Below are 22,739 nucleotides of genomic sequence, written 5' to 3'. Positions count from 1 at the left end.
CCAACCAAGTTAAAACTCAATTTAACTACAAATAAAGTACATTAAAAATGTCAAACTATTTCTTTAATATAAAATTTCAATTGTTAAATATATATTAACATTTTGATATAAAAATTTTCGACCATTAAATATATATTAACAAAAATAATATCATAAATTGTTATGTTATAATTATCGAATTGGTATGAAACTTTAACTGAATAATATTTCCAATTATAAAAATAAATTTAACAATTAAATTATTAAAATAGTAATTCCAGAAATATTAGCAATGCATTGAAAATACTTTGCTCTATTTAATGAAAATTTGAATCTGAATCGGAAACTAAACAAAACACCATGATTAGTAAAATCGTATCATATATTAGTTTTATATATTTATATGAATGTATATACTATGTTTTCTATTAAGTTTTTCTATTATAAATGTAGTACATTTATAAATATCATATTTAGATGAAAATAACCATAATATATAATCAAATTATTATAAAACATGGTGAAAGAAGTCAAATAAATACATACATACATTTCGAGATTGAAAATTCTCATGATTATAAACTCAAATTTAGGATCTAAAAATCAAGCTGTCCAAATTGCACAGCTGAATTTAGGGCGTAGAAGGAACAATCTGGACTAAAAGGAAAAAAGCTGCGCAGCTGAATTTATTTTTGGGAGCCCCTTAGAAATCAGACATTAAAAAAGGTTTTGTGAAAAATATTATTTTGGGGCAACTTTACAAATCAAATATTAGAGAAGGGTTTTGTGAAAAATATTAAACGGCGATATTTATGTGTATGGAAGGAACGAAACGACAAAGCTGCCAGTGCCAAAGCAATCAAAGGTAGCTGAGAATCCACGAATTTAAAAGCTAAATCACATGGAATCCTCGTTAATTCAATTTTATTTGATATCCTGTAGGCAGTGGCCTAAATGCTTCCACTTATCTTTTTTCCCGTACCCAAGTATAAGATAAAATGGATATTCTGAATATTATAATTAATATTTACAAAAAATATGGAGGAGATGCATGTATTAATTTTCTCGCATATTTATTATAAGATTTTATTTTGCCCGACATTATAAATATCTTACTTGAACAGTTTATTGATAAATTTTATTCAAATTATGAGCAAAATTTTAATTTCGTTAAAATATTTTTATTGAATAAATTTATTTGATAATAACTAAAATTTACACTAAAATGCTTTATTTTACTATTTTTTATAAAATATTGAGGGCGGGAATGGGTTCAACATATGTCAAAACATAAATAAAACATGAGAAACAGCAAGACATCATTAACCCACTGAATAAAGTAGCAACGAACACCCAACCAAATCCAAAAAACACTGGCTACCCAAACAGGAAGAAGATGGCTGCGCGCAGAGCCACCGAAAGCCACAGCTTTAGTCGGGAGGATCTACCCACAAGCGGTCCGTTGTCACTGCTGCCGCTGCAACACATGGGACTTCACCCAGTAAGTGCTCTCATCCATTCTGAAGCCCACTTGTGCAATTTCATGTGCTAGTCTGCTACAATCCCTACTTGCATGTCGAAAAATGGCTCTTAGAAAAGATTTTGTTAGAGATCGAACATCACTGATATATGCACTCATTTGAGATTTGTCGTCTTTCCCTTGAATAATCCTCGAAATAACTACTCGGAAGTCGCCCTCCACTTCCACCATTATGAACCCCATGTTAAGACCAAACTGCAGCGGCTATACACAAGCCAGCGCCTTGGCCGAGAAAGCATCAGGTATGTGTGGGTTAATAACCATTCCACTGCCCACAACCTGACCGTCCATATCCCTGATCACAAAGCCTGACCGTGATTGTCTCCGGTGTTCTTTGAAAGCAGCCGATCGAAATTTACTTTAAAATAAGGGTCAGTTGGGGAAGACCACTTTTCAGTAGACGGGCTAAATTTAGCAGGTAGTCGCTTTCCCAGTTCATCAAATTCTTTAAGGAATGAATGGATTCTCAATTTAATCTCTTGTGCTAATTGTGGCTTGTTCTCCATAACGTGTTTATTACGCGAAGTCCAGATTGCCCAGATGACCCCAACAATAACTCTGCAAGTATATATCGAGCAATTTCTAAGTAGAAATTCTAACCAAACCCAATAATCATCACATTGTAAACTTGATGGCCAGTGTATTGAGAAAGAATTCCAAAACATCTTATGCAAGGCGCACGAAGTAATGACATGAAACATAGATTAAGGACCACTTCGATACCTTGGGCAAATAGGGGAATCCTATTCGTTTGGTTTAGAGGTTTGCATAACTAGAGATGTAATTAAGCTAGATAACTTCCAAGGTGATTAATAGGCTTCAAACGGTTCTCAAGAAGTGCATTGATGAGGCTCAAGGGGCGTTTGTCCGTTAAAAGATTGATTTCGGATAATGTTTTGGTGGTCCTTTACTCTCAGGCTAGATATGATTAAAGCTTACGACCGGACTGAGTGAGATTTTCTTGAAGGAATGATGTTACATACGAGTTCCAAAAGGGAGTGGGTTTCTTTACTTTTGCACTGTATAAGCTCGATGTCATATTCAGTGGCTCTAAATGGTAATATTAGTGAAGCTTTTGTTGCAAGACAGGACTTCGACAAGTAGATTCTTTAAGCCCGTATTTATTCCTTGCACGGAGGACTTCTATTTGCTGCTTCACTTGGTCAAACGTGAAGGTTTATTAACTAGTGGTAAGGTATGTCGTGGAAGTCCTTGTATCACTCATTTGTTTTTTGCGGATGGAAGTGTAGTATTTGGGGATGCATCTGATAGGGGGACAAGTTCTTCGTTTGATACTTGGAAGTAGCAAATCAATTTTGATAAATCTCTTATCTATTTTAGCTCTAATGTACCAAATCTATATAATTAAAAAATATTAAATATAAAAGAATTAAAAATTTATAAAAAAATAAATATATAAAAGAACTAAAAAACCTAAACCACTAAGCCTATGACTCTTTTACGTTTAAATAAAACCCCAATCCATTCATTAGTCAGGGGGTTGGCCTCTTTTTTTTTTTTTGAAAAATTATTCTGGCTTTCATCCTATTTTACATGCAACTAAAATTTCATATTAAAATTATTTTTATAATATTTGACCGAGTACCAATATTTTAAAAATCGGATTATTGATTAAATCAATTAAATAACTGATTTTTAGTCTAATTAGTTTAATTGTTATTTTTATCTTGATTTTAGTTTTTAAGTTTCAAATGATTTACTTAGAGACGGACTCAATCTTTTTATAAATTAATATATCAATTAACTTATTCAATTAATTTGACCAATCAATTTAATCTAATTTCAATAATACAATTACAAATAACATTTTTTAATTAAATCCAATCAATTTCAACCTGATGAACCAGATAAGGATGGCTTGCCTGCGACAGTTTTGTAAGGCACATTTTGTATATTTTGGGGAGTTCATGAGAATAGTCATTGGTTCTCGATCGCTCTCTATACAAGGATTTTAAGTGATTGTCTTTCTATGCACTTTGATTAGTAATATCAGCATTGATTTTAATAATAAAATATAAAATATATTAATTGAATTGTTAAAATATTATGTGAAATAAAATATAAAATATAATAATTATATTGTTAAAATATTAAACATATAAATCGATCCTCCTCATAAAAAATTAAAATTTATGCAAATAATAAACCATATAGTCTCTCTAAAAAATTAAAAGCATTAATTAAATTAGTAATTCTATCATACGTGTTTGTGCGTGGAGATTACATATCTAAAACGAAGGTTAGTTTAAAATAGCATATAATAAATAATGAAGCATATAACTTGTAACTAATTAATAATATTTATACTATTATTTAAATTTCGACTAAGTTGATGTCATGAGTTAACCGAGCAACAACTCGATTAAGGAAAAGACTAAAATGTCTTTTCATATTTAAAATAAATTATATTATTCAAGGTATTTTATCTTTTAATCTTTTTAATTATGAAAGGTTTAAATAATAATATAGATATACAATTAAAGGAAGTAATAATATATGCATAACAAAATAATTAAAATGTAACTATTATAATGAAATAAAACTTTGGTTTGGTATTAGGTTAATATCTTATTGATGTAAATAACATAGGTTCAAATGCAATAAACTTTTTTGGTTTTTTAAATAAAATATTAAAATGTTCTCAAATAATATAATTTATTATGAATACAGAATGGCATTTTTGTAATTCCTTAACTGAATTGGTGCTCGGTTGATTCATAATACCAACTCAGTCAAGAGTTTAAATAATAGTATAGTAATACAATAAAAATGCAAGTATTATATTGAAATAAAGTTTTGGTTTAGTGATACAATTAATATTTTATTGATGCAAATAATATGGGTTCAAATCCAAGCAGATACAAATTTTTATTGGTTTTTAAATAAAAGATAAAAATACCCTCAAATAATATAATTTATTTTACATATGAAATGATATTTTCATAATTTTCTTAATCAAGTTGGTACTCAATTGACTCGTGACACCAACTTAATCAATGACTTAAATAAATTGATGGAGATAATAATGTATGCATAATATAATTAAAATGTAAATATTATATTAAAATAAAGCTTTAGTCCCACCCCAAATGTAAAATTTCAATTCTAGTCCCTTAAAGACTATCAAATTATAAATTAATATAGGATAAAATTATGTTTTGGCCCCTACATAAAAATAAACAATCTATTTAGTCCCTTCAAAAATAATGAAATCATAAATTAATAAATGATAAAATTTATATTTTAACATCTCAAAAATTATAGTTCAATTTTGGCCTATAAAAAAATTTTAAAATAGAGTGGGTATAAGTCCAAGTACATTCTCAATTTGTAGCTATATTTGTTGTCCTCACAAGTCGTGATGTACAGATGATGATGCTTGTCGTCGCTAAAACTTCTTTAGCCACCAACTGTTATTGGAAAGTGGGTGACTCTTCATCGACTGCTTAATATGTTTCTATTTTTAGAGTATTTTAAAAAAACAAATGATTTTAAGAGTCAGTTTGGACTCGTATTGTCTTAAGTTATATATATATATATATATATATATATATATATATATATATATATTCCTTTGCATGTAGGATGTTTCTTAGTCTTGCTTATGCATGTAGTTTTGCTTTTGCAAGTGATTTTGGGAATGGTTTTGTCACCATCCTCTTCAGTTTGATGGATGCTCAATTCTATTGTCGATTTTTGCCCGTCACTTTGGACTATTTGGGGTGGCTTTCCTTAATGTATCAAGTGTTTGCAATCATTCTAGATATGTTGTGCTCGAGTTGTGACATAATATTCTATTGATGTTGAGATTGAATCCTTTGTTGTGTTGATGGAGCTTGTCCTTTATCAACTACGATGGATGCATGCTGTTTTTCTCTCTTGAATCATTTGGTTCTATTAATCAGAATGAATTAATGATTTTCCTATCAAAACAAAATAAATCCAAGTAGATTCAATTTTTAAAACAAAAGATTAAAATACACTCAAATATTATAATTTATTTTTAAATATAAAAATATATTTTCGTAATTTCTTCAACCGAATTGGTAACTGTTGACTCATAATATTAATTAAATTAGGAACTTAAATAATAGTATAGATATATAGAGATAATAATGAAATTATAATGAATAAAAACATTAAAATAAAATTGTGGTTTAGTAAATTTAAAGATTCATTAATACAAAAATGTGAAAGCAAATGTCATCATATTCATAATATTCATAATATAACAACTTCTTAATAAATTTTAATTGAATTAACATTCGGTTTACTCACGCAATAACTTAATTAAACATTTAAGTAATAGTATATAGTATATATTCAAATTCGGATATTACTGAAATTATAAATATAGGACCGCTGCCATCCTCAAACGATAATATTCCTTGTCTCACCAAATCAAAACTCCATCCCCCTCCTTTCCATCTCAATCGAACTTTCAAAATTCACGAGCTCTGCGAAGTGCTACCATTTCGCGAACAGACCAAAAGAAAAAATTGAGATTTTGATTTAGGAGAAGCATTTGATTCGATCCTGATGTTGATAAACAGCGGTGATTGATTGATGTAAAGGAAGGATCAGATGCAGGTGATGGATGTTGAGAGATCATTGTTGTGCAATTGCTTGGTGAATGTTCTGCTCGAAGAAAATTACTTGCTAACGGCATTTGAGTTACTCCGCGAGAACTTGGTTATATCCCGATGTTGATAGACGGTGAAGATTGATTGATTCATTGATGTAAAGGAAGCATCAGACTTAGATGATGGATGTAGAGAGATCATCGCTGTGCAATTTCGTTGTGAATTTTCTACTTGAAGAAAATTACTTGTTAACGGCATTCGAATTGCTCCACGAGCTTCTTGACGATGGTCGTGACGCTCAAGCTATGCGTCTAAAGGAATTCTTCGCCGATCCTTCTCATTTTCCTGTTGATCAGATCTCTCGCTACAGCTCTCTTGGAGGTACTTTTGTGTTTCTTTAATTCCTTTTTCTTTTTCAAGTATGAAATCGGGAATGACTTATACGTATAAATTTATTTCTTTTGATTTTTTTTTATTTTTATTTTTGGTTTAAATATGAACTGTGTTTTTAGTGTTACTTATTGTTATATCAACATGTAGAGAAAATCTGATTACCGCAGTGTTTTGTAAGAGTAATAACGGAATGGAACCTTATAAAAATTGTCGATGCCGGGTGTCAAGGTGACGGTGCTAAATGCAGGTTTCGGGTTGGCTCTGGGTAAGGGTAGAAAAGCGATAAGAAGGAAATTAGGAAATGAAACGGTAGGAGAGTGTTCGGAAGGACGTTAGGTAGGGTAAGGGTAAGCGAGAGACTGTATATGAACTAAGCTCACCAAAATCTCGATCCTGATCGGATATCAACAAAAGATAAGCAAAAAAAAAAAAATCCTCTTTTTTGGAAGAATGAAACTTATGATTTTATTTTTATAATAGAGTAATTACCTTGAAATTAGTGTAGTATTTAGTTACTCTTTAAACTAGTTATATAAACTTCTTAGGAAGTGAAAGGTAATACAATTAATAACTAATGGAAGTTACATTTATGAGGTAAAGAAATTTAAATTTGTTCTCTTGGCAGTTGAGAGAAGGTAAAGAAATCAAGGTTCTGCTTGGTATTGAAATGTTTTCTTTTACATATGAAATGGTTCCTCTCACATCATACGTGTGTTGTATTGCATTCATTTGTCAAGGCATTTACCATCATTTTAGGCAATACATGTTCTATATATCAAAGAATTCTTATGCTGAAGATGTAGCTACTTAATTAGTGATTATGATTACTACATGAGCTTGTGGTTCCAGTAATATTGGAATTATAACCAGAAAGTAGCATTTTATGTAAACTATTATGATTACCAAATGAATTTATAGGTTCTTGTGATATTGGAAGTACAAGCAGAAAATAGCAAATTATGAAAACTTCATCCAAGATAGGAGAAAAGGAAATGGTTCTTAATTCCAATTGACATGGAAATCAAATTAAGCTATCAAATACAGAAATTAGATTGCGCCTCTGATAGTTTGGGGGTTGGGGTGCTTAGAGCGTGAGATAAGGTCTCTGCTTAAAGAAATAATGCGTTGGTTGCTGGTGTTGCATGTTTCTACCCGTTTATCAATGCTCTAAGCCCTAGAGCAAAAGTCCATTTTCAATTTAGATCTGGAATAAGTGAACCTTACTGATGGTTTCATCTAATATATAGTTCTTGAAATTCAGTTGTAGACCCTCAAAGTTTGCTAGAAGAGAAAGAAGCAATAGAAGAAAAATTAGCACTTAGTGACTATGAATTGCGGTTAGCTCAAGAAGATGTTATGAAACTGAAGACCGAGTTACAAAGGAAAGTAGATCTCCGTCGCGATAGATTGAGTGGTAAATTTTCTTATTTATTTGATATTTGAATGGTTACACTTGAGCTCTGTTTGGTTGGCACCTTTGCTATTTGTCTCTTGTTTTCTGTTCATTTTTCTTTTTGTTTTCTTTTTACAGAAAAGAAAAAATGGAACAAATAGCAAAAGAATCAACTAAACTCTTCGTCGTCTTCATTTTTGTAAATGATATTTTAAGAGAAAATTTGATCTCTTTGTATGACACATTTTTTAGCATGCTGTTTGATTGAAAGAGTCTCTATTTATGACTCTAAGAATCATTAGAAGCACCAAAATGGTCAAGACTGCTACCTGGTTATATAGGTTCACTATTGGTGAGGTTCTTGAGGTAAAGGTAAACACTGAGGAAATTATTCTTTTTTTCTTTTCACATCCCATGAGGTTGGCCACCTTGCATGACCATGCTTAGAATGAAATATTCTTTTCTGCGAATCATGCTAGGTATTCATACTATTTTTCAGGAATTGACACCCATATTTCTGCCGCAGTTGCTTTTATTTGGCAACTGTTTTGCATACTTGGTGGGCTTTTTGTAGGATCGCTCGTAGAAATTATGGGAATTGTAGGATTTTTTTAAAATGCTTTTAATCAGTAGTTAGCCATCATTTTTCTGGCATGTGTGAATTTGTTTTTATGTTATATGCAAATGTAGAATCAAGTGTGAGCAATAACATAAATCATGCTCTGGAAGTCCATCGGCACAAGAGAGATGTTCCCTTCTCTACTTTAGGCCCATTGAAGGCTAATGAACGTAAAGATCTGAATTGTGCGGTAAAGGAATATTTGCTGATAGGTGGATATCGATTAACTGCAATGACATTTTGTGAAGAGGTATCTGTAACATTCGGTAGTGCTTTTGTCTTGTTACTGCTTTTTTATTCTGTAAATCAGCACTAGCTAGCATTAAAGGACCTATGTAGCTGCAAGGGCTGATCGTCCTATGCTGAAAGCTTGATGCAAAACTCAATAAACTGAAAATTGTGGAAATTTTGAATTATTATTTGGGAACTGCAAGAAGAGAGAAGTTCTTGCCCCACAACACTAAGGTCTATATTTTCTGAACATGAAGTTAGTTTAAAAATTAGAAAAGCCTGACTGGGAGTTATTTGCATTTGATGTTAGAACCCAAGTTATCTTCTTTCCTGATTTTCTGGCTGGGAGACAAGCATTAACAATTTATAGAGTTCATAGAATCTGATTTTCATAGTTTCTTTGTGGTATATCTTTATCTTTCTGTTGCACAAATACATTTTGAGGCCCTGAAGGGGTATGAAGCAGCTGCCTAAGCTGGTGAATATGCATATTTCGCAGCTAATTTGTTGTTTAACCTCAGGTTACAGATCAGAACCTAGATGTTTGGGCAAACTCACCAGCATCTGTGCCTGATGCCTTGCGCCATTACTATTATCAGTACCTGTCTTCAAGTTCAGAAGCTGCTGAGGTAGGCAAGCTGTTTCTTACTATTCATACTGAATCATACCGAATATTTTCATGTTGGAATGTTCTAGCTATTGTCCTTTATTATTGTTGACTTTGCTTCATGAGGAACAGTATCATTACTGTCACCTGCTTTCTTTTGTGCATTTATTGTGTTGTGTTTGTACATATAAAATCCATGGGTGAGTGCAATATAATGAACTTAAACTGTCAGTTGCGATATTCATTACAAACTAATTGGTTAACGAAATTGTTGCTTGCAATATTATGTTTGTGGAATTATTTTATTGGGAAAATATTTATGATCTATAGATATCAGTCTGATATAAAGAACTGATATAAGAACTGATCCTTGAACTAAAATCTCACCCCACCAGCCCTTTTATTTTACTTCTGGATGTGGTTGGCAATGGCATTGTTTGTCATCATGGATGCTTCTTCTTTCTGTTGCAGATACAAGTTGCTTGACTTAATGTCACTTCGGCTTTTAAGATGGTCTGTTATGATTAATGAAGGATCAGTCTTTCAACAATTTCTGTGCTTTGTGTAGATCTTTCTCCTTACAGCGTATTTCTTATCATTGAAAACAGTAATGTTTATTCCATTGCAGGAGAAAATTTCTATGATTCGAGAAAATGAGTCATTACAAAAAGCAATTGAGAGCTTAAATTATGAGAAAGAGCTTTTGATGAAAAACAAAGATTTGGCTGAAGGTCAGATAAATGCATTGACAAAATCTTTGGCAGCCACTCAGAAGGAACTGAAGGACAAGGAAAATCTGGTAGTTCTCTTTTAGCTTGATTGCTTTAAGAGCAGGTCCTTGATGATGCTACAAAATCTGAAGCACTGATTTCATACTTCTTCAGATACAAGATGTGAAGCATGCCTGGGAGCATCAAAGGAAGGAACTAAATGATTGCAGGGCTGAAATCACTTCCCCGAAAATGCACATTGAAGGATCTTCTTCTGTACAAAATCCGGTGACTAGTAGTGTTGAATCTGCTCAACCCCAGGCCTTTGAAAATTACAAGAAAGAAATAGTGTCTTTGCAGAAGGAAATTGAAAGATTAAAGGCAGAGAAAAGAGATATTCCGGATTTAAGTGATTCGAGCTGTGCTGAGAAAGAATCAACATATACTGAAGAGAAAGTCGTTGAGGTGGATGAGAATAAAACTCTTATCTCGCATCCCGTTGAGCCAGCAGGACCTATAGACAGCAACTCACTGTCTGCGTCAGTTCAAGCATTTGACAACAGCACTCACAAGCCTGAAGATAATTTGGCAGAACCAGCTATGAATCCTTCAAGCACTGCTGATGGTTTCTCATCTAGTAGAACCTTACCCCAACAAAATGAGAAACCACCATCAGAAGATAGTAGGCTGCATTCCAAATCGGAAACTCCTAGCAGTGGGCCTGCTCCAGATAATATGGCAAGTTCTTATTTTTGCTTTATGATATTATATTCAAAGGTGGTATCTGGGGTTTCGATAACTAACAGCATAAACTGATATATTTGAAAGCCTTAGCTCCACTCCTCATCCACGACCCTTATGGCTACTGTCCTTTGTTTGCTTTTCCCTTGTGTTTCCTGTCAGGGGTGTGGATAATAATAGGAGCTCGAGTAGGTGTTGCATCCTCCCCCCCCCCCCCCCCCCCGGGGGCTAACCTAAATTTATCCATCGTGTTTTAGGGCTGGTTGAACTTTTAAAATTACATATCAGTTTATCTATTTATTGTACCAATCAATCTTTACTTACAAACCCTTAAAATCAAGAAATTAAAATCATGTAAATTTAATGAAAACCAAATTAACTTTATAATTTCTTCAATAATATTTCAAGTCTCTGACTTAGTACCAAACATGTTTTCTCTTTCTTTTTAGCCTAGTGGAACTTCTCCCGTCCATATATCTCTCCACTTTTAGCTCTCCTGCTATCATGCTTTATTTCTTCAATGCAGAAATCAAACTGGGACCACTAGAACTCCAGAAAACACCCTATTTCTAATCTCAAAAAGAAGTTATAATTTATTTATTTTTATTTTTCTAAAAGAAGATCATCTTTCAATTTTAAGTAAGATCGAATATTTTCCATAAAAAAAGTAAGATCATACTTGATTTATTTTGTTTCTTTGTACATTTGTTTATGAAATGATAAAATTGAGATTCTTTTAAATACATTACTTGCTATATATTTTACGCGTGTTATATCAATAATGTTACGGGATACATTTCTTTAAAAACAATATGATTAGTTAAGTACTCCTTGTTTCCCCACCTAAAAAAGAATATATTGTCAAGATTTGCTACAGGTTCTCTTCATAGAAATTCAAGCACATTTATAATGTCTGATGCAGACTTTTTCATTGTAACAGGGTTTGGGGACCATTCAAATACTAGCAGATGCTTTGCCTAAGATTGTTCCTTATGTTTTGATCAACCATCGGGAGGTTGACTCTCTGACTATTAGTTTTTACTTGGACATTATCCTCTTTATTATCCTTATAATTTTTTTTTTATTCCGTACAAATTTATTTGACTGTAGGAGCTTCTTCCACTGATAATGTGTGCTATTGAGCGGCATCCAGATAATGCCACCCGAGATTCTTTGACACACACACTGTTCAATTTGATTAAACGACCAGATGAACAGCAGAGACGAATTATAATGGATGTATGTTGCTTTTCAGAGAATCCCATTGAGTACCCAATCTACAAGTTTGGATACCGTGCTAAATCTTTTAAACTTCATTTCAGGCATGTGTTAGCCTAGCTAAAAATGTTGGGGAGATGAGAACAGAAATAGAACTACTCCCCCAGTGCTGGGAACAAGTGAGCTTCTGTGCTGCTTATTTGGCTTTGTCGGTTATATTTGTAGTGGCCTGATTCCATTTTCTTTTGAATGCAGATAAATCACATGTATGAGGAGCGCAGGTTGCTTGTTGCTCAATCATGCGGGGAGCTTGCTGAATTCGTCAGACCTGAGATTCGTGATTCTCTTATTTTATCTATTGTACAACAACTGATTGAAGATCCTGCAACTGTTGTTCGAGAAGCTGCTGCGCACAATCTGGCCTTACTACTTCCACTCTTTCCACATATGGATAAATATTTCAAGGTCAGCCCCACTAAATATGCTTCAAGGCAATCATGGAGAAGATTTCTGACTTGACAGAATTGGCTACAATGTGAACTCTAGAACAGGTTGATGACCCATGGTCTAGGGACTGGAGAGCCTTTCGCGCTTAGCATAATATAATATCATGACTTGAAAAAAACTGTATAGAAAGTATAATAAGAAAACACATAAAACGTTCCCCACCGCCTTATTTGTATATTGACAGGTTGAGGAGTTGATGTTCCAATTGGCCTGTGATCCATCTGGAGTGGTGGTTGAAACTACACTAAAAGAACTACTACCTGCACTAGTAAATTGGGGAAACAAGTTAGACCATATTTTGAGAGTTCTAATCTCTCATATCTTGGACTCTGCTGAGGTAACTTTTTGCCCTTGGATTTTATCATTTGCTGGTAGGTACTACCACGTTTCCATTTTGCAATGCATTTCCCTCTTACTGTTACTCCCTCAATATTTTCAGCATTGTCCACCTCTTTCTGGAGTTGAAGGGTCAGTGGAGTCCCACCTGCGTGTTTTAGGTGAACAAGAGCGCTGGAATCTTGATATTTTGTTAAGAATTTTGGCTGATTTGCTTCCTCATGTGCATCAGAAAGCAATTGAGACATGCCCATTTTCCTCTGTTTCGGAGTCAAATGGGCCAATATTTTCCAGTTCGGTACTTGAATTGTATGCAGGGTAAGTTTTTCCTTTTCTTTTTTCCAGACTGATGAGATAGTGTATGAATAACTTTTGTAACTTAGTTGTTAGCTGAAATGGTTTTGATTGATTATATATTCTACTAGGGGACATGTCGAGTGGCCTGCATTTGAATGGATGCATGTGGATTGCTTTTCTGCTTTAATACGGCTGTCTTGCTTGTTACCCCAGAAAGAGGATAGTTTAAGAAACCGAACTACAAAGGTAATTTTTCAATATTGCATTTAATGGGGTTTTCTGCTTGCTTCATGCTTGTTCTATTGAAATAATGTTGTTTTTCTTGTTTCCAATCTGCATCCTGACATTGCAGTTTTTGTTGGCTGTTTCTGAACGTTTTGGGGAATCTTATTCGACACACATAATGATGCCTGTATTCTTGGTAGCAGTTGGGGATGCTGCTGATTTCACATTTTTCCCTCCCAACATTCACTCAAGAATCAGAGGTATTGGCTCTTAGAATCTTGTTAAATTTCTATTGTTGCATGTTCCATGATTGTTGCTTGGTTGCAGGTCTAAAACCGAGGACATCTGTGGCTGAGAGACTTGCTGTTCTAGGTATCCTGCCACTTCTCTTAGCGGGTGTTCTTGGATCTCCTGGTAAGCGTGAACAGTTAGCAGACTACTTGAGAAAGCTATTAGTTGAAGGTGCCATGAAAGAGAATCAGTCTATAACACACAACAATGATATTGTTAATGCTGTCCGCTTCCTTTGGTTTGTAATTAAAAACTTCAGTCCTAACCATTTGTTATTTATTTCTGAATATTCACATAGAATCTAATTTAATAATGCAGTACATTCGAAGAACATCATACCTTGATATTTGATATCTTGTGGGAAATGGTTGTTAGCTCAAATATAGAATTGAAGATTGGCGCTGCCAATATACTGAAAGTCATTGTATGTTCTCTTTCCTTTGAAACAAAATTTATCTTGCTACACCCGACAGTCAGATATTTATACATTTTAACAGGTGACATACGTTGATGCAAAAGTTGCCTCTACACATGTTCTACCTGCCTTGATTACCCTTGGCTCAGACCAAAACCTGAAGGTGAAGAATGCAAGCATAGATGCTTTTGGGGCTGTGGCACAACATTTTAAAAATGACATGGTAACAGAGGTTTTTTTTTATTCTAATTTATGCTGGTGCAGTTTCTAGACGCCGTTCTTACAAACTCAGCATGTGCAGATTGTTGATAAAATACGTGTTCAAATGGATGCTTTTCTCGAAGATGGTTCTCATGAAACAACCATGGCCGTGGTCCGTTCGTTAGTGGTAGCACTTCCACATACAACAGAGAGATTTAGGGATTATATCCTTGACTTTCATGTGAAAAACAATTTTTAGGACTTCATTATTGAGTTGTGCATTGTGGTTTAGCCATTTTTGTGCTTGCCACTATCCAATCGTTCTTCAAAACCATTGTTTACTTAACATGATTTACATTTTTTGACTAAGATTTTCCAACTGACAAGCATGCCTGCTTTTGCAACTGATGGGATGTCTCGCAGAGAGAGAGCTAATGTGTTTTGTGAAGCCATATGTGCTGTGGATGCGACAGGTTTGCTTCTCTAAGTGGCTACTGCCATCATTTCTCTCCCTTCTCTGTTCTCCAATATTTTGCCTTCTCAGAGAAAAAGATAAAAGATTAAAAAGTCCACTTGCTAGTCAAGTTTCATTCCTAAGCACTGAGGAAGGATAAGAGATCCGCTCCTAAAGCCATAAACGTCATGCATTGTTTGTTGGCATGCCCTTCTATGGGGGTAAAAGAAAATTAAAATTTTAGTTATTTGTTCTTTTGAAAATTTAATGATTATTTGATAAGGTAATAAAAATACACAGTTATTGATTTTAAAGGAAGTATATGAGAAAAAGAGGGTAATTTTTCTTATTTTTAATGAGTTGTTACTTTTATTTTCTTTTAAAATTTTAAATTTGAACATTTCAAAAAAATTTAATTTAAAACTATAAAAGTAAATTTTGAATAAGTAGTTATTTATATGGATTTTGGATAAAAGAAAAAAAGTAAGGTGAGTAGTGGTTGAACGTGATAAGGTTTTTTCTTTTTTCATTTTTAATACAATGAAATTGCCATTTTCATTTTATTTTATTTTATTTTTTTGATATTTTAGTACTTTAGCTGATTGAGTTTGGTGTCACTTAATCAGGGGTTTAATATTAGTATAGATTACAATTTTATCATTTTTTTCCAAGTTTCCTCTAAGAAGAAACTATTATTATTACCATGGAATCACTTTCTTATAGCCATGCTTTCGTGTTTAGTTGCATCAAATTTTATCAATACTAGCCGGCAGTCAACTTTTATCACTGTCAGAGCCATGTGGTGTGTTGGTAGAGTCCGTTTTTGTCTTCCTGCCTTCTGAAAGGATGGCATAGGAGGAACAGGGTGTGAACTGCTGTCTACCAGACCACTCTTCCTGCTAGAAATTAGTGAACTCAAGATTGAAAGAAAGGTGTCTAGGAGTTATTAATTGCTAAAATTTTTTAAACTTGGATAGAAGTCTCATCATTTATATGACGAGAATTCTTTGATCTTTTAACAGATTGCCAAGCTTCTCTATTCTACAACATTTCGGAAACATAAAACGTTGCTGCTGTTAATTTGCAATAATTTATTTATGGTTTCCTCCCAAATGCTCCATTTTTGTGTTTTCACATCGAACTATGGTTTCTGTTTGTGATGTATTTTAGTACTTATTATCATTTTTGTTGCAGATATTTCTGCAAATAGCATTCGTGATTTCCTTCTTCCTTCAATTCACAACTTATTAAGAGACCCCGATACACTAGATCCTGCACACAAAGAGGCCCTCGAAATAATATTGAAAGAAAGATCCGGTGGAACTTTTGATGCTTTGAGTAAGGTTATGGGAGCTCACATCGGGATTCCATCATCAATGACTAGTATCTTTGGTGAGGGTGGGCTGCTAGGAAAGAAAGAAAGCACTGCACCAACATCTCCGGTTGGATCTCCGAGAGCTGGGACATCATCCGCACATGGACTTGCACCGGAGGATACTAGATTCATGCGCATCATGAGGGTCACTGACATGCTGCGAGGCAAAGCAAAAAGCCAAGAAGAAACTCATCAGAACCAGTGAAACCAAGTGAGACTCTTTTTCCCCAACTCCTTTATGAGATGAATATATATAAATATTTGTTTATTTGTTTATTTATTCATGTCATATATGAGGACACTCGTAGCAGGTGTCAATTCTTTGATTATAATTTCTTGCCAAAGCGCATATTAAGGAAGAAAAACAAGATGAGATTATGTGGCGGCTCTTGTCTTTAAGATTTCTTCACATAGAATCTAAGCATTGCGTTTTTGTCATAAGCAATGGATTATACTTCTTTTTTTTTTTTTTTTTTTGCATTTCAATATCTTCACGGTCACTGAAATTATTGGATAGTTTCTAAGAAAAAAAAATTCAAGTTAAAGCAAATTAGTGAAGTTAATTCTATTAGTGACTGATATAAATGAATTGAAAGCGATGACCAGCTTGCTGTCTAGAGAAGTACAACAAATTTTATAAATTGATTGGGGTTTGGAAAGCAGTGCCCTTGGGTTATTCAGTCCGACTTTGGTTGGTTCTGAATGAGATTTTTGTAATCTGGTTTGGCTCAATTCAGATTGCTATTTAATCAATAAAAAATATTTAATTTTTAAAAATATAAATGTTAATGTGAAAATTTATTATGGATCAAGTCTAAGACCTGAACAAGGTTTGTACTATTGGTTTGGTTGATGAACGCCGTTGGTTTGAAAATTAGAGTAGATTTCCATCTTTACTGATCCAATTATCAGGCATGCGAATTTGCAGGGTCAAAGAGGAGATTAACCTAATTTAGTTGACATGAAACTGTAACCCCAAATGAATCATGATTTCATGCTGTTTTTATCATTCATGGTTACAAATTTACAATCATATTTAAGAGTAGAAAGAAAATGAAATTGAGAAAAAAAAATTGCATAGGCTGGCATTTTCAATGAACTTATAAAATAAATGTATTTTCATATTGGATTGTTGTATTTTGTTAGGTTAAAATTGTGTTTAAAATGTTATAAAATTTGATTTTTAATAAACTTATTAATATATTTTGAAATCATGGTTAATTTTGATGCATGTCGTGTTAATTAACCAGAGAGATTTTTACATTGGATTCCCCATGAAATGATACCAAGTTTTCTTCACCTTCTCAAATTACTAATATTCTTGTTTTCTTTATTCGAGACGTTCAAATTTAAAGGCACTCGATTTGCTAACCAAATTAGAAAAGCTGCATTGACGAAGTTATATGTGGTTAAAGATCTAAACTTTCAACCTATAAAGGTGGCAAAGCAAAACGTCATTTCTTTTCAAGTTAAAATCAAAATCCAGAAACTAGGATAATAATGGTCAATATAGTAGCTTCATAACATCTGAACTGTTGATTTTTCTTATTCATTGATGTCAATTGTCAAATAGATTTACTCATGAGTTGAGCCAAGTTCAAGGGTATATGGATATTAATATTTTTTTGCCTAATGAAATCTTTAATCCTAAAACCTTTACATAAATTTCAGAAGTTTAGATCATGCCTGGACTTAGAAAACTTTTACCAAACACTAGGCTTAAATAAATAATATGAACGATCTATTTTGCTCACTCTCATTTTTTGAACTGTCCAAATCTTTCAAATTTCAAAGCAAGGAAGGGATAACGCAACCCAACCCTAGACAAAGTCTAATTTCAAATTACGTTACTTCAAATTTTCATTTTTTACATATTAGTATCCAACACTCGTACACTTTCAATCCAACACAGTTGAATATGAAGAAAAATCTACAAGTACATTAAAAGAACTTGTCAAAAGAAAAAGAAAGTTATAATTTTAATTTCATTTCGGAGTGGAAGTGGAAAGGTGCAAACAGAGTGCTGATTAACTTCACGACCTGTGTATCCATTTTGTATACATCTAATCATTTCGTGCTTAAAATTATCGAGTCTATAGCTAATCAAACAGATTACATCCCTCCATCTCAACCATTTCATCTATTCGAAATCCAATCCAAACTTGGGCACAGCAAAAATACCATTATCAATTCAAATCCATAGTATTCAATTAGGTGTTTGTTAAGTTCAATTTAAATTTGGTTCAAGTAAACAATCAAATATATTTGGTTTGATTTTAATTCTAACATATTCCAACAAGATGGCTAACTGCATTAAAGAAACAGCCATTTATGAAGTCAAAACAAAAACCATCTCATGTGATTACCTCTACTTGTTGCGTTTAGCGGCACGTCTTCCTTGGCCTTTCTTCGGTGGTCCCTTACCACGTCTCTTCAACGATTCAAGCTTCGATAAGCGCTCTTCTTCTTCACGCGCCATGACATGCGGATCATCGTTCTTGATGTCGTACGGGTACCATTCTGCAACCTTGTCCCCGATGAGCTTTTTGCGTAAGATCTTATGGGATGATCTCTGTCCCGTTGGGTTGAGTATCTGTCCAAATATTCTTGCTCGAGCTTCAGTGACCCCTACTACGACGGCCGAAGCCAACATTTTCTTTAAACCACCAGCACTCATCTTTCAGTCAATTCTGTTAAACGTTGAAAAAGAAACTTAAAGAAAATTTCACAATCATGTTAATAAATCTTTCAGCAATAGCATACTGAAATTTTCAAAATATTTTAGCAAACAAGATGATCTCCCTCATAACCAGATTTAGGGCAGAAATTTTCCCAATTTGTTCTAAAACTAGAACAAAAATATATTTCCAACTATTTCTCATTCAATAGTATTAAATATTCAAATGAAACTTTCAGCAAAAGCATCGAAATAATATTTTAGGAAACAAGATGATCTCAATTCAATCCTAACCTAACCTAATAACCAAATTTACAGCTGATATTTCAACAACTAGTTCTAAACTAAAACAACAATCATAAAACTCTTTTCTTAACCATCTTGGTTCAATTCAAACATAAAAAAAAAAAAAATTCCCAATCTAATAATCAAATAACCAGGTTCTAAAACCAAAACAACATTCTATAAACTGTTCAAATCAAGGTTTCAAATAGTGCAGTTGCAGCCGCTATTTCGCAGTAGCAGAAAAATCCGCCGCCACCAAAAGACCTCCTCAATTCACATCAATAGCAACGAATCGCGGACACAAATAGCAATGAAACAAAAAAAAAAAAAAAAACCTGCGATAAAGGTCCGCCGTTTCCACTAAACCGATACCTTTTAAAAAAAATTCTATTTCTCAACAAAGTAAACAGAGAAAGGAGACTAACAAACAGTAGAATCGAAACCAGAAAAATCAAATATAGCACAGTGATGAGAGCAGATAACTCAAAATCTATCTGATGAGTCAAGTAGAAAGAAATGTCTAGTTAAATTTAGGGTTTCAAAAATTACCTGTTATCTAATTTACTGGTCTGTCAGAAACTTGAAGGTAAAGAGGGGGCTTAGGTCAGGGACAGGAGGAGGGGGAGGCTGTGACAGAGTGGTGGTGGCGGCAGGGGATATGTGAGTATAGATGAGAGTGGGCCGGGAATTTTCTTAAGCAAATTTTAGATTACTTGTTTTATATAAATGAATTTAGATTACTACAAAAGTACAGTAGAATTTGGAAAATATATTTTATCATTTATCATTTTCAAATTTTGAAAAACAAACAAACTACAATTGTGTGAAAAAATCAACGAAAATTTTTATACAAACAAAAATATTTAATTATTTATTATTTTCAAATATATTTTTATTTATAAGAAGTAAAAACAATAAACAATAAAATATTTGTTTGTGTTTAAATTTTGGGTAAACTACCCATTAGTCACTAAACTATAGGTCAGTTTTCGTTTTGGTCACTTAACTAAAAAAAGTTATAATTTAGCCACTAAACTATTTGAAAGCCTTTATTCAAGTCATTGAATTGTTCAAAAGCTTTTATTTAAGTCACTAGGCTACTATGTTTATTTTTTAAAAAAAGGTTTTACCGTTGAGCTCCAAGCGATGATTCAACGGTCCTATGGTGGATCAGTACTCATTAGCGAGTACAATAACATACTTTAAGTCCAAGTCGACATGATGGCTAGTGTCGGAGATCAAAGAAAAAAGTTGTTAGATTTTCGGTTCACAAATTTGTGACGTCTAAAATTATTTTGTAAATAAAAAATTAAAGTATAGAAGATATTGGAAAAGAGATCTTTCCATTGATACAAACAATAAGAATAGAGAAAGTCATATAGCATCAATTTTAATAGCAAAGTGACTTAAATGAAAACTTTCAAATGGTTCAATAACCAAATTATAATTTTTTTAGTTAAGTGACCAAAACAAAACATTACCCGCAGTTTAGTGACTAATGATGTAATTTACCCTAAATTTTTTTGTTTGATTTTTTTCGCATAAATGGTAATATGTTTGTTATCCAAAATAAGGGTGAGCATTCAATCGAATCGAGTGAAAAATTTTTGAGTTAATCGAGTTGACGGGTCTTATTTTATCATCCTAACTCAATTTGAAAATTTTCAAATCGAGTTAAGTGAATGAAATTCAAGTTGCGTAGAATCAAATGAAATCGTTTGAGTTAAATTAAGAAATTAAATATGTCAAATTAAAATCTTGTTATAGTATAACTAATTTCATGTTGGAGCATATAAATATTTGAAAAGTTTTTCAAAGCAAAATAAGAAAAAAATACTTTAATATGATAAACTTGAATCAATAATTAACTTATTTAAGTCCTCAAAATTATTATTTTAGAAATTTTAACTTTCTTTATATATACTTTTTAAATGTTTATAATTTTTTTAAAATATATATAAATTTTGGGATTTTTATAAATATTTTAAACTTTTGAAAATTATTTTGAATTTCTTTTGTAATTTTTGTCGAGAGAAAACTAATTTGCTTATTTTTAAAATTAACAAGACTAAATGGGTATTTACACCAATCTATTATTCAAATTATAGAACTCAACCCAACTCGAACTCGAAACTCGAATAACTTATTTGAGTTTACTTGAAAAATCAAATAACTTGAAATTTAATCTTTTTAGATTGTTTTGAATTGAATCAAATTTTACTCACCCTTTATCCAAAATAATAAAATTTTCTATATATTTCAAATAAACCAAGTAGATATAGTGGATCTCAAAATATGTACGGGTAATATAGAAAACAATTATTTTTTGAATGAATCTAATATATATTCCTGACTAAATTACCAAAAAAAATGTCGATTTTTTTTTAAATTACCGGAATAGGCCGATTTTGGAATATTTACGGGTATAGGCCAATTTAGGGAAAACACTTCCAGCTGGAAGCATTTTATCCCGTGTTATATTAAGGCTTTCAGGGTTTTTAAGGTTTTTAGTGTGTTAGAGTTTAGGGTTAGGGTTTTAAAGTTATGGTTTAGGGTTTTAAAATTTAAATTGATTAAATTTTTAACATAATAATTATAATTATTGAATTCGATATTTCAAATATTTGTATTTACACCAATCGTATGTGGTCATCTATATCGAGCGCTCCATTTAAGTTGTTACTTGATAGTTCATTCCGTCGCAAACCAAAAGGTCGATCGACGTCGACTTGATTACGCAACAACATGTATATTTCGGGATAGGTCAAACCAACCGATGAAGATGAAAACTAGAAAATAAATATCAATTCCATTGTAATATGTAAATGCGCAAGTCTGTGAAATAATAACAAATATTAGCTTTCATTTCGTGAAATGGTAACAAATTACAACTTCAATTTTGTGAAATGATAACAAATATCAACTTTAATTTTGTTAAATGATAACAATATTCTTCTAAAAACATAATAATAAAAATCATCGAAAAAATATAAACGTTCGATACAACGATAAAAATAATCAGTCCAGATGTCGATCAAAATCTGTGCCACATCAAAGTGGTCAACAGTTGCACGCTAGCTTCCTTCTTGGTTCAGCCTCCGGGCGGGGTTGTGGTTATTGGGATTGTGGTCTCGGTAGCTCCTTTTCTTTGCCTTGGTTTAGCCAAACGCGCTGTGTTCTCCAATAAAAAAAATCATGTTATTCTCGGTGTCACGGACCTCATCGTTGTAATAAATAATAACATTAATTTTTCCACTCGTTTTCAACCAAATTATATGTCGAGAGAAATTCGAAACAAAAATATTATGCAAAAAATATAATGCTTCATATAAATATTAACGCCAAAAATCAACTTATACCTTTCCTACAAACTTCTATTCTTTTGAACTTCTTCAATTTCTATTGCTCCAACTTATGCCACTAGAGGTTGAAATATGAGTCATTTATAGCTCATTTATAGCCTAAAAGATAACATCTTACTCCTTTTTGTAAAATGCCCTGAATAATGGGAGTTGAATTTTGAAGAGGAAAAACACTCCAAGTAGATGCATTATCAGCAGCAGTATTGAAAAGGGCGTCCAGTTGGATGCGTTTTGTAATGAACCGAAAGTTACGGTATCGGAAATTGAGTCTTGAGTACT

The 22,739-nt window shown here is 32.6% G+C and overlaps 2 protein-coding genes across 3 annotated transcripts; one reads left to right on the top strand and one right to left on the bottom strand.

The window, feature by feature from the left end:
- Nucleotides 1-5,877: 5,877 nt before the first annotated feature.
- On the top strand, nt 5,878-16,919 carry LOC108453832 (uncharacterized). Its single transcript, XM_053021249.1, has 20 exons — nt 5,878-6,504; nt 7,778-7,930; nt 8,600-8,778; nt 9,281-9,388; nt 9,995-10,165; nt 10,251-10,814; nt 11,758-11,832; nt 11,928-12,056; nt 12,140-12,214; nt 12,291-12,500; nt 12,727-12,879; nt 12,982-13,196; nt 13,304-13,421; nt 13,528-13,660; nt 13,728-13,929; nt 14,010-14,115; nt 14,189-14,329; nt 14,408-14,533; nt 14,666-14,780; nt 15,956-16,919. The coding sequence occupies exons 1-20, from the start codon at nt 6,303-6,305 to the stop codon at nt 16,339-16,341; spliced, it is 3,561 nt and encodes a 1,186-aa protein (XP_052877209.1). The 5' UTR covers nt 5,878-6,302; the 3' UTR covers nt 16,342-16,919.
- Nucleotides 16,920-18,319: 1,400 nt separating this feature from the next.
- On the bottom strand, nt 18,320-19,844 carry LOC108451836 (mitochondrial 37S ribosomal protein S27). 2 transcript variants are annotated; one of them, XM_017749526.2, is made up of 2 exons: nt 19,648-19,844; nt 18,320-18,848 (listed from the first exon to the last, which is right to left on the bottom strand). In XM_017749526.2, exon 2 carries the CDS (start codon nt 18,811-18,813, stop codon nt 18,505-18,507), a length of 309 nt encoding a protein of 102 aa, XP_017605015.1. In that variant the 5' UTR covers nt 18,814-18,848; nt 19,648-19,844; the 3' UTR covers nt 18,320-18,504. The 2 variants fall into 2 exon arrangements, with proteins under 2 accessions (XP_017605015.1, XP_017605014.1); XM_017749525.2 differs by having other exon boundaries at nt 18,320-18,826; nt 19,648-19,841.
- Nucleotides 19,845-22,739: the final 2,895 nt, after the last annotated feature.

The sequence above is a fragment of the Gossypium arboreum genome, chromosome 11 (assembly GCF_025698485.1).
Source record: "Gossypium arboreum isolate Shixiya-1 chromosome 11, ASM2569848v2, whole genome shotgun sequence".
In the NCBI taxonomy this organism is placed as follows: domain Eukaryota; kingdom Viridiplantae; phylum Streptophyta; class Magnoliopsida; order Malvales; family Malvaceae; genus Gossypium; species Gossypium arboreum.
This window is presented reverse-complemented; position numbering and strand designations above follow the sequence as displayed.

What these genes read in the sequence shown, in the direction of transcription:
- LOC108453832 (XM_053021249.1), top strand. Translation starts at nt 6,303, where the DNA reads ATGATGGATGTAGAGAGATCATCGCTGTGCAATTTCGTTGTGAATTTT. An exon ending in GGCCTGCTCCAGATAATATG is followed by an intron (nt 10,815 to 11,757) that starts GCAAGTTCTTAT and finishes TCATTGTAACAG; the next exon opens with GGTTTGGGGACCATTCAAAT. An exon ending in GTACTTGAATTGTATGCAGG is followed by an intron (nt 13,197 to 13,303) that starts GTAAGTTTTTCC and finishes ATATTCTACTAG; the next exon opens with GGGACATGTCGAGTGGCCTG.
- LOC108451836 (XM_017749526.2), bottom strand. Translation starts at nt 18,813, where the DNA reads ATGAGTGCTGGTGGTTTAAAGAAAATGTTGGCTTCGGCCGTCGTAGTA.